At 49.0% G+C, this 20069-nt stretch overlaps 1 protein-coding gene across 2 annotated transcripts; it reads right to left on the bottom strand.

Annotated features, from left to right (window-relative positions):
- Positions 1 to 1974: 1974 nt before the first annotated feature.
- Positions 1975 to 20004, bottom strand: uzip (beta-pore-forming protein unzipped). Of its 2 annotated transcripts, XM_070278536.1 has the most exons (6): positions 19778 to 20004; positions 19318 to 19403; positions 13246 to 13278; positions 3634 to 4396; positions 3228 to 3577; positions 1975 to 3168 (listed from the first exon to the last, which is right to left on the bottom strand). In XM_070278536.1, exons 4-6 carry the CDS (start codon positions 4361 to 4363, stop codon positions 2761 to 2763), a joined length of 1488 nt encoding a protein of 495 aa, XP_070134637.1. In that variant the 5' UTR covers positions 4364 to 4396; positions 13246 to 13278; positions 19318 to 19403; positions 19778 to 20004; the 3' UTR covers positions 1975 to 2760. The 2 variants fall into 2 exon arrangements, with proteins under 2 accessions (XP_070134637.1, XP_017096752.2); XM_017241263.3 differs by lacking the exon at positions 19318 to 19403.
- Positions 20005 to 20069: the final 65 nt, after the last annotated feature.

Raw genomic sequence — 20069 nt, 5'->3', positions numbered from 1 at the left:
TTGGATATCTTTGTAGTCCTTTTCCGTAGTGCTACCACTGTGCAGCCCATTGTCCTGCTCTCTTAGGGACCAATCAAAGAGAGTGCGCGGTTTCAACTCTCTTGAGCCAGCCGCCATATGGCAGTGTCCTCGGCGGTACCGTTAGTCACAGGATATTCCGAGCGCACTTGCGCAGCGCCAGGGAGGAAATTCGAGTTACCCATACGCACTGTGGGCCGGTTGGCCTAGTGGGGGCTGGTGGCAGGACCATAACTTGCAAAGTTTTTTGAAATATGTGACAGTTCGGATTTAGGAAGCAGCACAGGACACTTTTCAATTATATTTCCCCCATTTTTGCTGGATGGTTGATTCAAAGGCGGTGGGTAGTTCTGTTGAATGCACTTTATTTGAATGCTAAAAACCACAATGAGATTTAATAATTTGTTCGCATACACTTGCAACTATTTAATGCACCCGGTTAAAATATTATTATCCTTATACTGTCGGATTTCAATGGGCCGGCAATCGTTCATCAATCACACGCAATTAAGGTTTCTAGGCGCAAGCACTACCAGTTCGCGGAGGGGGCATCTAAACTGTCCAGGACAGGGGGTCGGTGTCAGGGCGAGTTCCGAAAAAGATAAATAACCAAATAGCGGGGGCAGAGGCAGCCCTGTTTATGCAAATGCCGGGCACAGGAATTATGAAGCGTAAACGGCATCAGCCACCACGTAACCACCGGATCCCCTGGTGCAACAGAGCTGCGTCAGTGGATCGAACAGGGCGGGGGTTGACCCGCGTCACGCTCGAATGCAGGGTGCACATTGGCCAAGGCAGGATGGTGCGGGGACTGGTGCAGATTGCACGCCGATATAGACGACTGGCGAAAAAACCTGTCGGGAGAACTCATTCAGCGAACTGCAACCGGCAAAGGGTTGCAGCCTGCGGCTTGTGTGTCGGCCGGCAAGCCAAGCATGAAAAATTTGGTCAGCAGACCAGAGCCACAGCCGAGGATGGGTTCGTTAGCCAGTTCCCCTATTGCCAATAGTCCCAGGCATGCCGATTTTAAAAGCCCAGCTCTAGGTCTATCTATCTCTCCACAAGAAGAATATCAGGTCAAAGCTAGCACCTTCTTCCGACACCAGAAACACTCTAACCATCGATGGGGAATCAATCTTGTTTTCTCCCAGGTACCTCCTCTTTCGACTATAGCTATGATGTGACTATGATTTATGTAAATTTATGTTTTTTTTTTTTGTACCAAAATGGGAAGTGGGACTAAAGCAGCATGAGCTTTATCTGGCAGCCGGAAAATAGGAGTCATCATATGTGGTCACGCTTTAAAAATACAGAGAGCTCAGAATAAACACGATGCCGGTGCCGGTGCTGGTGTCAGTGGTTCTAATGCCAAACCACTTTTGTTGGGGGCTTTAAAAACCCGCTTTCGGGGGAACCTTGTTCGAATGGAAGGCCTGTGGCAGTGGCGCAGAACGACCGCCAGCCGACGTGATTTGCACCACAATCAGGGGACTGCCAGACTGCCTGGCATTTCAATATGCTAATATGTTATTTAAATCATCGGAACCCGAAATTAAAGCATGGCTAACAGGGTACTAGTATACAGATACTACTGGAGAAGCGGAATTTTGATTTATTTCTATCATAGAGCCCATCATAGAGCCAATGGGTCCAAGTGTCACCTGTAAAAGGTAAGCGCAGGTGTCGCCGGCAAGTACGAATTTGGCAGTAGAGGTGAGGCTTATGAAGACTGTGCCTTGAATACACGATGAGGTTAATTAGACTTATAGTGTAATAGAGTCTCAAGAGGCGTCAGAGCTATTCGATTGATTGTAGAGGTTCATAAATTGGTCGTTAAATTGTGACTAAAATAGGGACTTTGATCTACATTATAGCCTCCTTCTAAGGAGTAGGAAGCAACTCAAATAAAAATAATAATTATGCCAATTAAGGTGCCAATTAGATAAATTAATTCAGTTTTCTATCAATATACAAGCTTTATTTTATGTCGTACGAATTTAAAGACTCTTCCTAGTTGAAAATCAAGCCAATTTGGTTGAGTTTACTTAAAAATTATGTTCATTCTGGGAAAGGGAGCAAATCATACGCGAATCGGAAAGGAAATACTCGAAAGTAGTTGTGTTTCATTTACATATTTGGAGTTCTTACTTACAAAATAGCGTACATACTTATGTTTTACATAGATTTACATTTTAGACATATACATACATCGGTAGTCGTATTATAAAGCGCATGTTTACAATATCATTCCTAATTAAATTTCAATTCATTTTAGTACCTTTCCTACGTGTGTTTGTGTGTGTGCTTACTAACTAAAGAAATTGAGAAGCCGGTTCAGAACATAATTCAATATCCTTGCGATGCAAAAAAAATATTTAAAATATATCTCTACTCGATTGTAGTATTTGTATCCTTTAACTTATGCTTTTGATTCATTTCCGTTTGTGAGGGTTTAGTTAGGAATGTATTACGTAATTATCTTGATCTTGATCCTTTATCCTTTCCGCTCCTGCCACTTCTGAATGCGCGTAGCCATTGGGGACGAGTACAAAAATATCAACTTTTTTCTTTTTCTTTCCAAATGTTACACCGAAAAATTCGTCCCGATTTCTAGGGGGGCTTTATATGTATCTAGCTGCGCATATCCTCCTTCTCTCAAAGACGGGTACAACAGGTACAACAACAACAATTAAACGCTATGCTAAGTCCGGCGGTCGGCTCAGGCCCATCTCTCTACAGACTCTACAGACTCAGGGCCACCGCCAGCAGCGTCATGAGGACGGAGCCCGCCACCGTTCCCGCGGCCGTGTTCACCCCGAATCCGGCTAGCGCTACATCCTTGCCGGACTTCGAGGACATGTTCTCGGGGGCTTCGTGGGAGTTGATCTCGTTGCTGGACGGCGAGTCGTGCAGCGTCTTCTCCAGCGTGTCGGGGCCCGAGTGTTGCACCCCCTTGTCCTGCATGTGGACTAGTGGCGGCTCGTGGATGGGCGTGGGCTCGTGGGTGCTGGTGGTGGTGGCGTGCGTCGTGGTCGATGTGGACGTAGTCGTTGTCGTTGTGGTCGTTGTTGTTGGCACCAGCGTGCCGTTTTCGATCCAGTATACCGGGCTGAACTCCAGCTTCACGTCCTTCAAGTAGCTCTTGCGAACCTGAAAAGTCACAATCGTTAGTTTTGGGGGTTAAGGCTTCGTGTTAGGGATTAGGTTACATCTGCACGGATCTTCCGGGAAACAATCTCGTCGCTGCCGTAGTAGAAGGCGTAGAGCTTGCCGGTATAGGGCGCCTCCAGGGTGACATAGTTGCCACGCAGGGTGACGTTGATGGCCGTGCCAGGCCAGAGCTTCGTGTGCACCGCCTTGTTTTCCGTCCGCACCTCGGTGTGCTTCAGCGCCCAATTGATCTCCGCCGGCGTGCTCACATTCATCTCGAATATCTTGGTGGGGAAGCCTCTGGCCACTCCGTCGTGGGATCCCCAGTACTGGCTGTAGTCGAAGCTGTAGCTCAGAACGGTTTCCACGGTGCTGTACTTGTCGCCCAGGTTCTCCAGCTTCCGGGTGGCTGTGAAAAGGTCCGAAAATGAGTCTCTACTAGATGAGCATATTTGAAAGACTTACCCAACTCCGTCTGGTTATCGCGCATCTCGGTGAAAATGCGTTCGAGCTTGATGTCCCGCAGCTCGTAGCGGAACGGCTCCGTCTCGACCAGGAGCTCACCGTCGTCGTAGTACTTCTCCCGGTCGTTCTCAATTACCCGGATCTTGCCCAGGCCCACGAACTCCAAGTGGCCGAGATTGAAGTCCGCTCCCTTGTTCTGCTGTCCCGGAGTCCGGTGGCGGCCGATGTAGGCGTCGTCTCCGATACGGATGGCGCCCACTGGCACTCCCACGTCGAACTTGCGCCAGTGCCGCCACCCCACCTTGCCCAGGTGGCCCTTGTTCATCAGCACGTCGAAGTTGTCGTACTTGCCGTGCTTGTAGTGGGCCGCCACACAGACGTGGCGCTGGAGGACCTTCTCGGTCTGGCCCGCCACCTGGAACCCGTCGATAGGCACCCGGCAGACGTAGATAGGATAGTGCTCGTCCTCGGTGATGTACTTGCCGCCCTCGACGGCAAACTCCAGCTGTTCGGTGTCGTTCGGGTCGTAGCTCTCCCAGACCAGGGTGCTGGAGGTGACCAGCTGGCCCAGCATCGAGGAGGAGTTCTTGTGGGTGAGCACCGAGTGCACGGTGGCGTTGGCTGGGCTCATGATCAGGGCCAGGAGGAGGCAAAAGCTGAACAAACTGCTGCGGGAACTCATCTTGCTGATTGTGTGTCGCTGGTGTGGCTGGATGGTGACTCTCGTCATGCCAGGCTGCGCCCGGGTGAGGTGGGTGGATGTCTGGAAGCACAAGAACAGAAATCGTTTTAGTCTCTTTTCAAATTCCGGAAATTAAATGGTCACTTGCTCTCCCAAAAAGTTGGCCAAATGACTTTCAAGCACTCCTATCAGCCCACCAGACATGGCGGATGTTCGGATGGGCGCCCCTCCATGAGGTCCCAACTCCATTAAAAGCTTTAGCACCCAAAAGGGGGATAAACAATCTGTTGTTTTTGGCACCAATGTCGCCGACACGTCACAGACTGGTCCGGGGAGGGGATCAGGTTAACAAGCAACTCGTCTGCTGGCCGTCCCCGCCGTGGATTCCCAATAATTTGTCGCTTGTTTGCGCAACCCGACGTATACGTAACTTTATATCGTTATTCCCGCAGGACCAGAGCGAGGAGCTGGGGGGGAGGAAACACCGGTTTTCTGCAGCGGAAGTGAATGGACGCCATGTTTATTCATTAGCCAGCATTGTGTGCCGGACAAGGACCTGCTCAGCTACTGACTGAAGTTTGTCTTCGTCTAGTTGCCATTGTTGCTAGAGAGTGACCTGGGCCACCTCGCCACTGGCCGTCTGCAACGGATGCGAGATGATAAGGTTACATGCAACATCGTTTGTTTGCCTGACAAATGATGTGTTATTGTGATAGTGTTTCAAGAGCCGCAACCGAGCCAGCCGGGGCCAACCAACTTTCGAGTGTCGGGAGCTCGAGGGTCGTGAGTCAAACTTGAATAATGCATGGGATGCCGGGCGCCGCAGTGGATGGAGAAAGTAGTTCACCCTGACACTGAGCCATTATGCCGATTAGAAGGTAACATTGTTGCCATGGGCTGCTTAACTTGCAACTTCCGAATTCAGTGAGTGACGCACACCACTTGCCCTGCCACTTGCCACTTGAGGCACTTGCGAAGAACAACATTCCGTCGCTCATCGCCGGAAGCCACTGTCATAAAAACCGAGAGGTTGGGCGCGGCTGAATCCCCATTTCGAGCCATAAATTGACCTCTGGTAACCGCGTGGCCGACCTCATTGTTGGCCTGTTTTGCGCATGCAATAAATATGCTAAAAATAGCCGGCAAATTAACGATCCCAGCAGAGGAATAAATAAATTACTTAAGGCCCAGCATAGTTGCACAATGGAGTTGCACCTACCACCGCATTGCCCCTCGAATTCAATTGAGCTCGCATCCGAGTGGAGAGAAAACACCACAGCCGGTGAAAGTTCACGTGGCCTTTTATTAAATCACTTGACTGGATGACTTGCTGACTAGCTGACTGGCAACTTGGTCTTTTGTTTTGGGATTTTGGGTCTTTACTTTGCAGGTTATAGGTTGCAGGTTGCAAGTTGCTGGCTGTAGGTTGCTGGTTCGTTTAGATTTATGAGCAGCAGGCTGTGGTGAAAGGTCTGCGGGCAGGGCCCAGTACGAGTACGAGTACGGTGGTTTAATTGGATTTTATTGAACTTTGACTCTGACCCTCATGGTCACGAAAGTTGCAACAAGTTGCAGCCCATGTCCATGTGCAACACACAATTGTTTTCAGCGCCAGTGGCCATGAGTTATGGCTGCTGTTCTTGCCCCAGCCATCCACTGCCGCATTATGAGGGCCCGACCCTCGCTCTCCAATCTACCCGGACAATTGGACATCGTGCTTTATATGACTTTGACATTAAAATGATCCGGCGTCCGTTAGTTGGAACTCTTGATTTCTCACTTCGGAGCAGGGTTCAGTGCTCTCCAGCCTCTCGAGACTCCAAACTCCATTCTCGTGGGTAAAAATTAATTAGAAAACCATTAAAAAGTCTAAACGGCCTGCGAACTTGGCTGTACGTAATGCTGGCTCGAAACGAGCATGGGAACATGGGCTTCAAATAATTACTGCTTTTGGGAGGAATTCAATTACTTGAAAGAGTAACCTTTGCTTTGGAATCTGTGCTGTTGAGGGTACGGGGGTCAGATTCTCCACCACTTTATAGCTTTAGAGGAATCTCGGCCAGTGACTGCCTCCTATTGAGAAACTATTTGGCTTTCACAACTCTTTCTCTTGTCGATTGAATAATTGTATTGCTCTGGATTGGAAAAGTACCTGCTCGTTGCATAAAGTGCAACTGGCATGTCCGCAGTCTTTCTCGATAATTGCCTTTCAATTTACAGAGTTACTTAATTGTTGGCCGACTTGCGTGTGGATTTGTGGCATTTCCTCAACTTACTGCCTGACTGACTGACCCAGTCGGTCTCTCATTAGATCTGATTGTTTTTAATTTGCATCAGGTGACTCGGTGCAACAGATTCTAGCTCCCACGCCATCGATTGTCAGTCGCCCCTGCCCCTCCTGGCCAACCAAAAAGCAGTTAACCAGCTAAGCACGGCCCAAAACCCCACACCCCAAACCCCAAGTCGGTTGGTCTTTGTTGTGTCCGCAAAGGAAAAACGTGAAAAACGTGGAAAACGGAGGGAAATTGCTATGCTGCCGGTGGCTGCCGGCAGTGCATTACGAAAACAGTTGTTAACTTAATTAAAGAGCCGGGCCAGCAGAAGAAACCGGAGATAAGCAGCCGTCCAGAACACGTGCTCCGCGTCTGGCTTACTTCTGGCCGCCCGAGGGCGTGACTTCCACGGGATGGCTAGTTTTTGGAAGTCAAGCTCAAGCCTTTCCTTAGAAGAACTATCCATTTATTTGCTCTACAATTATATACTCGAAAATATTGGATACACCCCTGCCGGAGGCATCTGTGGTTTCTGTATTTGAACAGCTGGGACAACAGACCGTCCCACCCAGGCACCCAGACACCCAGACACTGCCCCCTGCCACCAGTCCTGTCGTCACCTGCCACACATTTGCATGTGGCATCAATTAGGGCGTCTGGAGGCATTAAATCGGATGCAGCCGGGCGAGGGGCACGTGACAATGGACCTGGCGAGGCCCTCACCTCGAACGCACATTGTTGTCCAAGCGATTCCACTACACTCAATTAATTTAATGGATCAATCGATCGGCGCCCGACGATGGGCCATTGGGAAGGTGATGGACATGTGGTTGGGTGTTCCAGTAATTACCTCCCAGGGTGGGTGGAGTTTTTTTTTGACAAACACCGACCATTTACTTACAATTTAGTGTCAGAACTGGTTGCCCATTCGATCCAAACTGGTTTGTTTCCGAGCCCCGCTTATGTAAGACTCCAGAAGCTAGAGTGTTTTGAGCTAATAAATTTTGAATTCCATTTAAAAACTAAACCAGTTTCAGAAATGAGATTAAAAAATGCATATCAACATGGCAACATCATTAATTGATTACCGCACAATAAAAAATAGGCAACATTTAATTATCTACCAATTAGACTCACAAACGAACGTCTAATTAATTAATTCGTAATGCTCCACAGATGTGTCATCAATTTTAATTCAAATAATCAAGCGTGAAAATATTCAATATGCATTTCCTGGAGGGGGAACTATGAATAAATCATGTTCATGAACTATAACAAAGCTCCGAACTTAGCTTGGTATTCCCCTACTTCCAGAGGACTAATTGAAAGAATTTCCCAATAAATGGTTCGCATCAAAGGCCCATATTGCTACATGGCCCCAATTAAATCAGTGGTATGTCTGGTGCCCGGGGCACTAGTTGGGCTCCATGCCGAAAAAAATTTCATCGATTGACACTCGAGATGTATGTCCGAAGAGCACTTATGGGGAGCGATTCTTGAACATCTGACATTATTTCGCTATAATTGCTTTTTAATTATGCACTAGACTAGAAGATCCCAGACAGGGACAGGGACCAGGTCCAGAGCCACTACATAAAAGCCTCTCGAAGGCAGCCTAATTGAATTCAATAATTTAATACGTGATGTTACCTCCACCGAAATGCTGGCTGGGCTGTTTTCTACTTTTCGGCGTAGATGCTCCTCCGCCCACTGTGGAAGCGTTGACCCCACTCTGGGGATTGCGCAGTTTCCCCCTCAATTGGTCACGGCTCGCTGGAGGGCCAAACATGTGCTCCGCGAGCTACAAGAGCTGCGTCATCCAGGCCTCTGGCCGGCTGACCAAAAAAACCGGTACTGCGGGGCATTCGTTCTGAAAGCCAGTACCCAGCCACGTGCTGATCTGTTGCTGAAACTCTGTTGCCGCCAAAAATTGTGGTGTTTAAGCTCCGAAAAAACAAAAACATGGCCTGAACTGGTTTTGCGACTCGTCACGAAAGTCGCTTATAATTTAGAACTTAATTCTTGAAGTGCATTTTGAGAGCAAACGAGTTCATAGTTATAGTTACAGTTCACAGCTCTCGGAATCTAATCATTTTCAGCTCGACTTGAGCTTGTGAGTTGGGTGTGAGTTCAGTGAGCATCGTCAAGGTCGCTCGAAGGCCTCCCCATCAATTTGTTTAATCAAGTCTTGGATTTATCTCGATGCCGTCATTGTGGGCCATATTCATAAGCACATCTATTTCTGGTGCGCCACTCAGCCGCCACTCTCTGAAAGGCTGGCAGGCGGGAATCAGAACCGCATCTGTCAGCATTAGTTCCCCCCCCAAGCTCTGCCAGAATCCGAGCCAACAGAAAGTAATTACGGAACAATGTATCCAAAATTGTGTATACACCATACATACATGCCATGTGTATCTGCGAGTTGCGTGAGCGGGTTTTCATATCTTTTGTCTAATAATCCAACTTGGCCAGAAGTCACGACAGCCCCGGGGCTTGGAAACCTTGGAGGCCCCACCGCCGGCACATCTATTAACGATCTCCATAGCAGCCGCCGTTTGCTTCGCAATTGGATAATTAATTATTTAAATGGGCCCTGATATGGAAAACATTTCATAAACATCAACTAGATCCCCGAGATCCGAGATGGAATAACCCGTTTACCCGGCCACCTAGGAGCAGTAAACGGTTTCTCGCGACGCCTTCAAGTGGCTCTTGGAGCTTCTTCGCGGAGTGGCAGACTTTCTCGGATTACGTCCATGTTGCTGAGGTCTAGAACTGCGGTTGCTGCCACACACCACCACACCACCAGCTAACTGTACATCCCGATCCCAGTGGAGCGTTGCCGCCACGGCAGGCCGCCTCTCAAAGCCGGGCTTCCACCATTAGCACCTCATTGACAGGAGCTGGGAGCCGGGGGAGAAGCTTGGGGCAGCATCGGATTACGCACCACCAGATGCGGTCCAGCGGCTGCCTCGCGTGCTGCACTCATTACCCAGCCAGAGCCCATGCTCAGTCTCCTCCACTGCTCTCACAAGTGTTTGTGGAGCTCTTGGCGATGCTTCTCTGGGTATGAGACTTCTGACAGGCCATCAATAACCATGGACATCACTCATACGCCCCGTGAAGACACGATGACTTCTCGATGACTTGACGGACACGAATTCCGTTTAAAGAGTAAACACTGTCGACTGTGGCTCTTTGCCAGAGGCTTGGGAAGCCCCCTCAGTACCCAGTACTACCAACCAGCCCAAAATTTGTCAAAGTAAAGTGTCCAAACCAGCCTTCGGGGGACACACACTTGTCACTTGATCCTTTCTGGGATAATTAACTGGCAATTTGCATTTTCTTGAGCCTCCCCTGCTTGTTTGCTTTGGAACATGGCCTGTTGTGTCATTAGCCGGGACACCCCTTTGTCTTGTCAGAGAGCCAGAGCCATCCATCCCCACCGCCTGGCAATTTGTTCTGATGGAAGAGTATTTTCGTTTTTTGGGTTTCAACTGGCCTGCAGCGAATTTAAGCTCGGTGACACTTTCAATTTCAATTTCTAGCAATTTAATTCGCATTTGCCGGTTAGTCGGAGGCTCTCTACATTCTGACAAGATGTGTGGCTGCGTTTTATGTTTTGTGGAGCGTGTCCCGCAATGAGGTCAGCAGTTATTAATGGTGGGTAGCTGGAATTCCAAAGCTGATCGAAGACAACCTTACCATAGCTCGAAAGGGCAGTTTAGAGAAGTAGAACGCCATTAGTACAAATATTGAAGCAATAAGCCGCAGCAGGTGCTCTCTGGCCGGAGCACTCCTTGCCAGAAACCACGCCCGATCATTAGCATTGCCGGCTGCCGGTGCAATTATATAATTGGGTCTCATGAAGTCACTGCATTTCTAATTAAGGTTCCGCCCGCCACCATCACCATCAGCACCGATGATCTGTGAGATAGTGCAGTGGATGACGAGAGAGGGGGGTTGCGCCCCGGGGGATGTAGAATGTGTGTCAGACACTTGACATTAAATAAAATGAAATTGCCGACGCTCCATGTTTAGCATCGACTATTGCTGATGACATCGTTTGACAACGCTGCCAGCCACTCCACTAATGCCGGCGAGCACCTAATGGCCTGTAACTACTTCTCCACTAAGCTGGAGTGCTTCTCTGGGTGTTCTTGGTGCTCTTGGCGTAGGCGGACGACTACTTGTCGTCGCAAGGGAGTTCATCTGGAGGAGCTCAGTGCGGTGATACGGCACGTTGAACGCGATAAGCGGCGAACTACTCCACATGGGATGGAGATGGAATGGATAGGAAGTTCCGAACTTCCGCTGCTACAAAGTACTCTTGTTATACACCCTTTCCGACAACCCTGTAGTAAGTTTTCCATGACGTCTGCCCGGGTACCCAAAAATTGACTTTAAATTCGGATTAATGCAAGTCGCACAACCTGGGAATTAATCACAAACACCAGCTGTCCGTCGCCGGCCTCCTGGGATAAATTGTCACCTCGCCCCTGTCCACCGCCCACCGCCGTGCAATTTATTCCAACAATTTGAATTATTTTCGCGCAAACAAGTAACTAAAAAACAAAACCCCAAACACAAGCAGCCATAAATGAAAGCAATAAAGGTTATGGCGACGAGAGGCAGCGCTGGAAACAAATGCACGAATAAGTGAACGCCAAACGGCAGACGCACAAAAAATACAAATTCGCATCCAGAAAGTCAAATAAAGTAAAAAGCTCAAACTGACATGCAAATAGGAGCTGGGAGGAGGAGCTGGAAGTGGGGAGTGGGTAGCGGAAAGCCGGGACTGGGCTGACAAGGTATATGGGGAACGACCCCGCGGCACCACTCGCTGATCTCACAGCTCGGATAAGTGTTCCACAAAGTAAACAACTGAAGCGAGTTCGAACTTTGAATACCCTTACTAGCAACCTTCTGGAATGCTAGCTTATAGGTAAGTTGATATCTTAGACTATTTATGCCTGTTTTTTGGATAGAATGGTAAGATTTCTAGAAAGATTCCTATTAGATTTGCTTTAGATTCTCCTGTTAAAAATTTGGATCGATATTCCCCATTTTTATGATGGTACCTTTTCTAGAATCCGAGATTTCCCCATATGCCATCTAGAGACATCCATATCTTGGCGAATTTTTAACCGATCTTTAAACGGAGTATCTTAAACGATTTGTGGATCAATTCTCTTCAAATCTGCATCAAAACCTCTCATCGAAATTTTTGATCGATTTTTTTCCTAATTTTTTGGGACTACCCCTGTAGAATCGGCGATTTCCCTATATGCCACCTACCGATATTCATCTTGGCGAATTTTTACCCGATCCTTGAACGGAATATCTTAAACGATTTGTGGATGAATTCTCTTCAAATCTGCATCAAAACCTCTCATCGAAATTTTTGATCGATTTTTTTTCAAATTTTTTGGGTCTACCCCTTGTAGAATTGCCGATTTCCCTATATGCCACCTACCGATATCCATATCTTGGCGAATTTTTGACCGATCCTTGAACGGAATATCTTAAAAGATTTGTGGATCAATTCTCTTCAAATCTGCATCAAAACCTCTCTTCGAAATTTTTGATCGATTTTTTTCCTAATTTTTTGGGGGTACCCCTCGTAGAATCGGCGATTTTCGTATATGGTAGCAGTAGCAGTCATCATATCTTGGCCCATTTTTCCCCGACCTTTAAGAGTAGTACCTTAAAAGATTTGTACAACAATTCTGCTTCAATGAATATTGAAAATAAGACAAAAGACATTCCCAAGCGAATATTTTGGTAGAACCCACTCCTAGTTAATGTAACCCTCCCAAAGGGTATAAAAAGAAAGGAAAGCATACGACTGGAGCCACTGGAGCCACTGGGTGCAAGGTAACAGCCAGTGTCATGCTGAACATCAAATGTTTTGGAGGAGCAGTAGCTTGTAGTGTAGCTTGTAGTTCAAGGTGCGCTTGTCGACTTGTCGGCTGACTTATGCGGGTGCAGTGGGGCCTGGCTGGGGAGACTGCCTCGCCGGAGAGTCGGGTGGAGTTTGCCCTGCGAGGGCCCACTGCTGGCAGCCTGGAGACGCTGCCCGGGCACTGTAAATTGACAATGATTGCCCACAATTTGCTCGGCACAGACGCGACAGAAGACGCGAACAAGCCAGGTCTGGGAAGCGGAGATGCAAATGCACCACCACAGAACTAGAACCAGATACAGATACAGATACAGATACAGATACAAATGCAGATGCAGATGCAGACATCCCGGGCTGTGGCAACTACTTTATGAGCATGTCTCTATCGGCGACTTGTTTCCACCGAGGCCGTCTCATAACTCTGGCCACTTAAGTTGTGGCGCAGAGCCGGCGGAGGATCACAAATCATCGCATGGCGGTGGAAGGGCACATTTTCTCACTGAATTTACAAGCAGCTCCAATGATTTTTCAATTAAGATTGATGGTAATGAAGTCGTTTTAAGCCTGTCGACGTCGTGTCTAATTGACCGCTCAAGTTATGTAAGCTGGCGAGCTGGAGGACGTCCGTCAACGCACCTCCCTACAAGGAGCCGCAATCGGCCAGTCCCAAGATGGTGTTCCCCACGTAGATGGCTTGAAACTCCGCGTAATCCATGGTATATTAGCCACGTAACTATTTCTCAACTACTTACCAGTCGGTTATGAGCGCCGCAGTGCCAATTAATCTGTGAATAGAAATCGAAACATATGATTACTTGTTGCAATGCCAGTCGATAATTATCCGGCAACCGAAACATGGAAAAGCCATTAGAAATGAGATTCCCAGGCAAAATTTGAATGGAACCAGTAGTTCCTCCCCAGCTTTCGAGCCACATGAGCTTGGAAACAAAAAAAGAAGCCGAGATGCCGGTAATCTATCACTGGAGCCGACACTATCGACACCAAATCTCACGAGCTCATGATGCGATTAGAGATTGGAGAACAACCAACTGATGGTTATGACCCGGAGGCGGAGGCGGGGGCTGGAGCAGCAAAATGGGTTACCGTTAGGCACGACTTGAGCCAGACTAATTGCAACGTCCGACGACCCTCCTTGCCAGTGCCTCCAAAAGGTAAACGAAACCAGTTTCCAGCTCTCGCAGCTCTGCGCTGAAAGTCAACAAGCTTAAAGCCATCTCGGATGCACGTGGGGCACATTCCCAAAGCCATTAGAACAAAGGAGCCGCCGGGAGGAAGCCGCGGCTTATGCAGAGGAAGTGGTTAAGCACAGGAGGATGCTTACATTAGAGTCCTCTCTCCCCATAACAACCATCAGCTAATTTGGTCATCAAATAGCAGGACCATAAAACATATTCGCTAATTAATTATGGATGGAACCACAGGGAGGAGGAGGAGGAGGAATTTTAATGGCCAGACCATAAAATGGCATAATGTTGCAGGTAAACGATGAAATGCCACGAGACCGCAGACCCTGGACTGGAGACCAATGACCGACGACCGTTAGCCGTTAAGGTGTGAACAGTTCAGGATTTTTGAGGTCAACTCTTTCCCATTTCCCCGAATGATTGACAAGACCCGACTCGGCGGTCAATCTTCCCGCGAAAAGCCAAATAGAGGGACGCACCTCCAGGCCTCCAGACCATAGCAGTGGGAGCTCTTTCGAGTTATGAGGCCCGCTAATTGGGTTTGGGCCTCTGGCTGGGCTGGGCTGGGCTGAGGTATAATTGCAGATGGCAGATACGCCCGCGCAGAGATGCAGATGGCTATCGGTCGGCTGATTGTTTGGCGCCATACTTTTCGCTTGCACTGTACGAGGGAGGCCAGAGGAAGTCCGTCATTACCCGGCACTCGACTCGACGACATCGACAAACGGCATTTTAATTGGAGATGGCATTCGCTAGTGGAACGAGAGTGCCCTGAACACTGCCATCTAAACAGTCCTCAATTGTATGTTAACGTCCACAGCAGACGCTTAGAATGTGGCACACCACATGCCACATGATACGATGCCGTCCGGGATGACAAATCCAGCTGAGCTCTGCAGAACGACAGAGTGCCAGATAAGATTTGCGGCCTCACGAGGTGCTAGCCCCAAACCCCAAACTCAATCAGCCAGCCCCTTTCCTCATAAATCAATAACACACAATTGCAGTGACCCAGTCCATTAGCCAGAATAATGGCAGCTCTTGGCAGGACTCTCTCTCTAGTTTTCGTGGAGCAACAATTGGTGGGCAGCCGCATGGAAAATTGATACGAGACTGAAGTCGGGGATGGGGGGCAGAAAGGGGGCCTTTTCTAATAGTAGCCTTGTGTGTAACCTGCACCTTTCATTTGCAAAAAAAAACAGGACTTCAGTTCAGTGTTCGGTGTATAGTGTACACCACATCAAGTGGCAGGACAGGAGCCGGACATGGGACAGTTGCTGACATGGCATGGCGCCACACAAGAGCTACCACAGTGGAGGGCTCTATTCCGCACTGCGTAGAGCCGTCTATTGATTTTCCTTTGTTGGTTGGACGTTTTCGACCATGTTGGGACGTCACTCCAACGTTTGTTGTTGTCAGGCACTTATCGTAATGCCCAATGGCAGAACCAGGCCGAGACTCTCTGTATCCCCAAAAAATTTAGCTCTGAACAAGCGCTCCTCAGAGGTTTCTCATCTCCGAGGCGATTTAAGAAGCTTTGGAACATTTTCCAGAGTGCTTCCTCCTTATCAGCAACTGGCAAAGTCCACATCGAGTCGTGCGAGACTCACCTTGGCGAGGAGTCGAGTCGGTGCCTCATAAATTCCATCTGCAATCTGCGGTCGGTTGGGGCGAAAAATGCAATTCAGCGCTTCCGAGGGGAGGGGCTCGCCATATCGAATTCACAGCCCGGGGCTGACTTGGGGATTGCGGGTGGGTTAAGACTGGAGTTCGCAGTTCTCAGCTCCAGAATCGACTCTAAATCTGGCTCCGAATCGGATTCTGACGGGCAACAGCTGTGCACACACAATCCCGGCATTCACAGGAAGGTGGAGTCGGGAGTGGGAGTTGGACTGGGAGTGGGAGTCTGTTATGTTCTTTTGTACATTTTAAATTTAGCGTTAACTCTGAGGGGCCCCTTGTCCTTGTCCCTGGCTGCCTTTCTTGCAGGACTTACCCTCCAAGGAAACTGAAAAGTTCCATCCATCGGAATACGCCTTTGAATTTGCGGCCGATGCTGGAAGTAATCGCCCTGGCTGGGAGTCGGGTTGAATGAGCCACAAAGTGGAGGTCCATTGGTGGGGGATTGGAGATGATTTCTTATGCCTGGCTGTTGGCCCTAACCTAGTAGCCCAGGTCAATCGAGAGCAGAATGGTTGGCTTTAAGGTAAACAAACCATCCAAGACCCTTTCGGATCAGCAACAAGCGAAAGGAGGAGGCCTGGCACGCAATCCTCGCCAGCGAGTTGAGGAAGTGCGAGGGTGTCGAGTACGTTAATGGCCAGAATGCAAGCCATGTGACTTTCCCAAAGGGTGGGAATGGGAAACCCGCCCCTTGCGGATCACAACGAAGGGATGCACTGACGCGGGACAGTTTCGGGGTGGTTTCTTCACGGCGGCAGCGTGGAGAATGCCCCAGGTCGTGCCGAGAAATGCCGTCCCAAATACCAATTTGGCTGGTGAAATTAATTTTTATTTTATGGGCCTCGCTTTTGTTTGTTTGCCCTGCCCGCGTTTGTTTACAGAAATGTGGAATAATTGGCCGCAGGCGCCGCACGGCGGGCGAGCCGACAGCAATATCAGTTCCAGGATCTGGCCAGGACGCGTGCGGAGAACGAATTTCACAGCAAATGGCGCCTGCGGTGCTACAATATTGCGATTGGGTCGTGGGACAAACCAGCGAAGCCAGTCTTCCCACTTGACTCCACCGGAAGAGGAGTATCATGGCGCCCAGCTAGGACCGGAAATGCAGACGAATCCTGCTTAGCTTTTGAGCCACAAAGCCAAAGTGCCAAGTGTCACCATATTTTCGCCACCAGTGTACCTAGAAAAAGGACTCAGGATCTCACTCCACTCCACTCCAAGGACTCACGCTCACCAAAACATTATAACGAAGGACACTAAGGACAAAACAGAGACGGAATAAAACACAACACTGAGGCGTAATAGAGAAAGAAATAGAAAAATAATAAAATAACAAAGTAATACTGGCAACCCCCTGGATGGTCTGTCAGGATGCGCGGTGCGCACGTCCTCGTGCGATTCACAATTTGGCAAGGACTCGGCACAAAGGACGAGGAGCGGTGTAATGCTGTAAGCAAAGCCAGACACCAAACCCAAAACCAGACCAGACCAGACCTAAACCACCCCTCTCGAGGCGGCTGGAATAGGAAGGTTGAGCGTCAGAGGACAATGCCACAAGAAGAAGCAGCTGCCGCTGGCATCCTCGAATCCTGGCATTTTTGTTATCCTGTTTTTTTTTTGTACTTTTGCGTACTTGTCTCGGCGCATCATCGCAGCCCTCATCCTTGGGAATCATCCTCATCCAGCCCTCATCACAGAATCTCCCAGGCAGGGCCAAGCTCACGCTCGACTCATTCCGGTGCACTCGTCCTAAGGTGCCTGGGAGGGATGCCTCTGCTAACGTGATTCATTCACGGAATTCTGCCAGATTCGTGCCTTTGGAGTCAAGTGCGGGAGTCAGCTCTGCTCTCTCCAGGAGAAAATCCAGGTGAGTCAACAGCCTTGCCGTTTAACCTACCGACTTGACAGGATGCCCTGACTGCCTCGGATGTTTACGCAACCTCCAGTCGAGTGCAATCATCACCCAATGCCCATCAATCTAATCCAATCAAGACGCCACCTCCCAGCCCCATCCCCATCCCCATACCCAGTCGGATTCGGAGACTAGCGCCATAAAAGGAGGCGACTCGACCTGCTTTACATACCAGCATAGAAAAATAATCAACCGACTGAGTCACGAGGCGGTTCAAGGTCTCCACATGGCCATTATGGAATCTTCGATTGATGACATCACACCATCGTCTCTAAAATTCTCAATTAAGTTCCACTGTTTTCGGAAACAAAACCAGAAACTCCCACCGATTGCAACCCTTCGCCAAGGCAACCCCCATCAACACCACCGGAGTTGACCTCTGTTTTGGAGAGTGCACGACCTTTCCCGCCCGTGTCCATGGAGTTTGAATCGATTCTCATTTTTGGGGAGTAACACCAGATGCACAAACCATTAGTCAAGTCAGGCGGGCGCCAATGAGGAGCCGGACCAGGACAACCTACCGCAATCCGGTATCCGGAATCCAGGCTATATGCATAGTATCTGGTTGGAATGCGAACATCGTAGGTTATGTGGGCCAGGCCATCGCGTGCTCGGCGAGAGTTAATTGGGCGGCGCGAGTGAAATTTCATAATCCAAAGCCAAAGCTACTAGAAATGGGAAATTTACGAGCAACGACCCCTCCTGAGTGCCATGGATGACTCATCCAACGACCTTCAGCTGGATCCCAGAGAGGACGAGTTGGGTTCTTGTGTCCCCATTATCCTCTCAGACAATTGCCTGCCACCGCGTCCTCCTCGAGCTTTGTGTGTGTTTGCCCTCCTCCGGCCCAGCTGTTTGCGTGCGTCAAATAGTATCCTTCCAGGAGCCAGGAGGGTGGCCTCCACCCGCCCGAGAGCTGAGCAAGCAAACGACAACTTGGCGCCAATTCAATGCCATCGAGCTTCAGGGGAAGGAAGGGGAAGACCTTTTAGAAATTTTAATATCCGATCTGAGAAGAACGAAAACAAAGTGCGTCTCTATTGGAGAAGAGTGGGCCTGCAAGCCATTAACGAGTGCAGGAATTTCACAAGTTGTCCAACTCGGTGGGTCCTATTGAGAGAGGGGGTGTTGATGGGTTGATGATATCATATCATAATTAAACCTAATATGCATTCTAAACTAAATTTAAACAGAGACAGGGAGGGCACTACCAGCTGGCTGAACCAAAACAGGTTTTCTAAGTTGAGGAATATTCCAATTTTTGCACCTCTCGGGGAGAGATTCTTGCTCTCCTTTCGGCTACCCAGAATATTAAAATCACCCAAAAAATAATCAAAAATAAACAAACTTTTTATTGGCCAGTGGAGCTAGTGGAGTTTCTTTTGGGTTACTTGGCGAATTCCAGCTTATAGTTTCCAACCCGGGGTGGGGGGAGTTGGGCTGAAACCTCCCCTAACCGAGTTTGGCAGGGTATTCAACTCGATTAACATCGAAAATCGATTCCCCCCCCGGAAGTGAATCCAACTCCAGGAGGCCGGCTGAGGGACGTGTGCTTATTAGGTCGAACGTGCCCCGTCACGGGACTCCACCACTCCGCCACTCGAGAAGGCAGCTCTAGAGCCCTTTGATTATGCTAGCCCCGAATATTCCTTTGGAAAAGGTGTTGTCTGCTGGCCGTCTGCTCCTTTATTATTTACAGCCTCCCCGGAACAACCAGTGCCTTTGAAGGTCTCTGCCCGGCTGGCTCCCTGACTCCCTGGAATGGCGGGACAGCAACCTTAATTTATGTGAGTTCGGAATACTGTTTTTTAGTGGCGCCAGCCATAAAAGCGAGACGCTTCTGGCCTGCGGTTCTCGGCTCAGCACCATTAAGAATTCATTATCCGGCTCTGGAACATGGAACTTAAGGCGGATTGAAGGCCACAGCTCTCAGCTTACTGCAGCTTTAAACCTGAGACTTTTCGGGGTCTACGGCTATCATGGTTAGAAGGCTGACCCAGTTGGGATTCATTCGAAAAGCTTACCTGAGAGGCAATGAGGAGACTCTGCTGGGCACTGTTGCCTCCAAGCTGCAGTCCGCTGGGCGGGAAATCGGCCGGACAGTCGGATCCTGCAATCGAGAAACCATATAAGAACATCATTTAGGATTCCTTCCGATGGATTCAGTCCCACATTCACTCTACTTTCCACACACACACACGCACTCCCTCCCTCTCACTCGCACGGTACCAGGGCCAGTTCACTGGTCAGCGAATGACGTCACCGTCAAGGATGCTGTGGCGCCCCAGGAGCACGGGGCCAACAGTTGCACTAACAGAGGCCTCTTTCCCCGCCAGAGTAGGCGCCTCCGATTCTTAGGAATTCGGCGGAATTTCAGTTAATTAAATAGTGTTCGCAAGCCAATTTCAATCAATTCACGGCCGAGCACTCCACTCCAGGCCCCAACATCCACATTCCCAGTCGGTCGTTCCGGACTTGACTTACGGAGTCGAAAAAAAAGCGTATTATTGGTCCGCCAAACCGTAGTGTAACGTAAACGCGCACAACCTTCCCGACGAACGTTTTATTTGAATCGGGGTTGTTGGTAATTTATCAAGAGTATATGTATCGAAATATCGGGGAATTATTTTTTCAAATATCCACAGTTCAAGTGACTGCCGCGGGCCCGCGTACGTTGCTTCTTCTTCAAGTGAGCGTTGCAGACTAAAAGCAACAACAGCGACAGCAACTAGAGGTGGGAATATGTCGATAAGAATATCGATTAGTTTATAAAATA

Source organism: Drosophila bipectinata, chromosome 2R (assembly GCF_030179905.1).
Source record: "Drosophila bipectinata strain 14024-0381.07 chromosome 2R, DbipHiC1v2, whole genome shotgun sequence".
NCBI classification, from domain to species: Eukaryota; Metazoa; Arthropoda; class Insecta; order Diptera; family Drosophilidae; genus Drosophila; species Drosophila bipectinata.
This window is presented reverse-complemented; position numbering and strand designations above follow the sequence as displayed.

What these genes read in the sequence shown, in the direction of transcription:
- uzip (XM_070278536.1), bottom strand. Translation starts at nt 4,363, where the DNA reads ATGACGAGAGTCACCATCCAGCCACACCAGCGACACACAATCAGCAAG. An exon ending in CGATAACCAGACGGAGTTGG is followed by an intron (nt 3,578 to 3,633) that starts GTAAGTCTTTCA and finishes ACCTTTTCACAG; the next exon opens with CCACCCGGAAGCTGGAGAAC. An exon ending in CCCGGAAGATCCGTGCAGAT is followed by an intron (nt 3,169 to 3,227) that starts GTAACCTAATCC and finishes GTGACTTTTCAG; the next exon opens with GTTCGCAAGAGCTACTTGAA.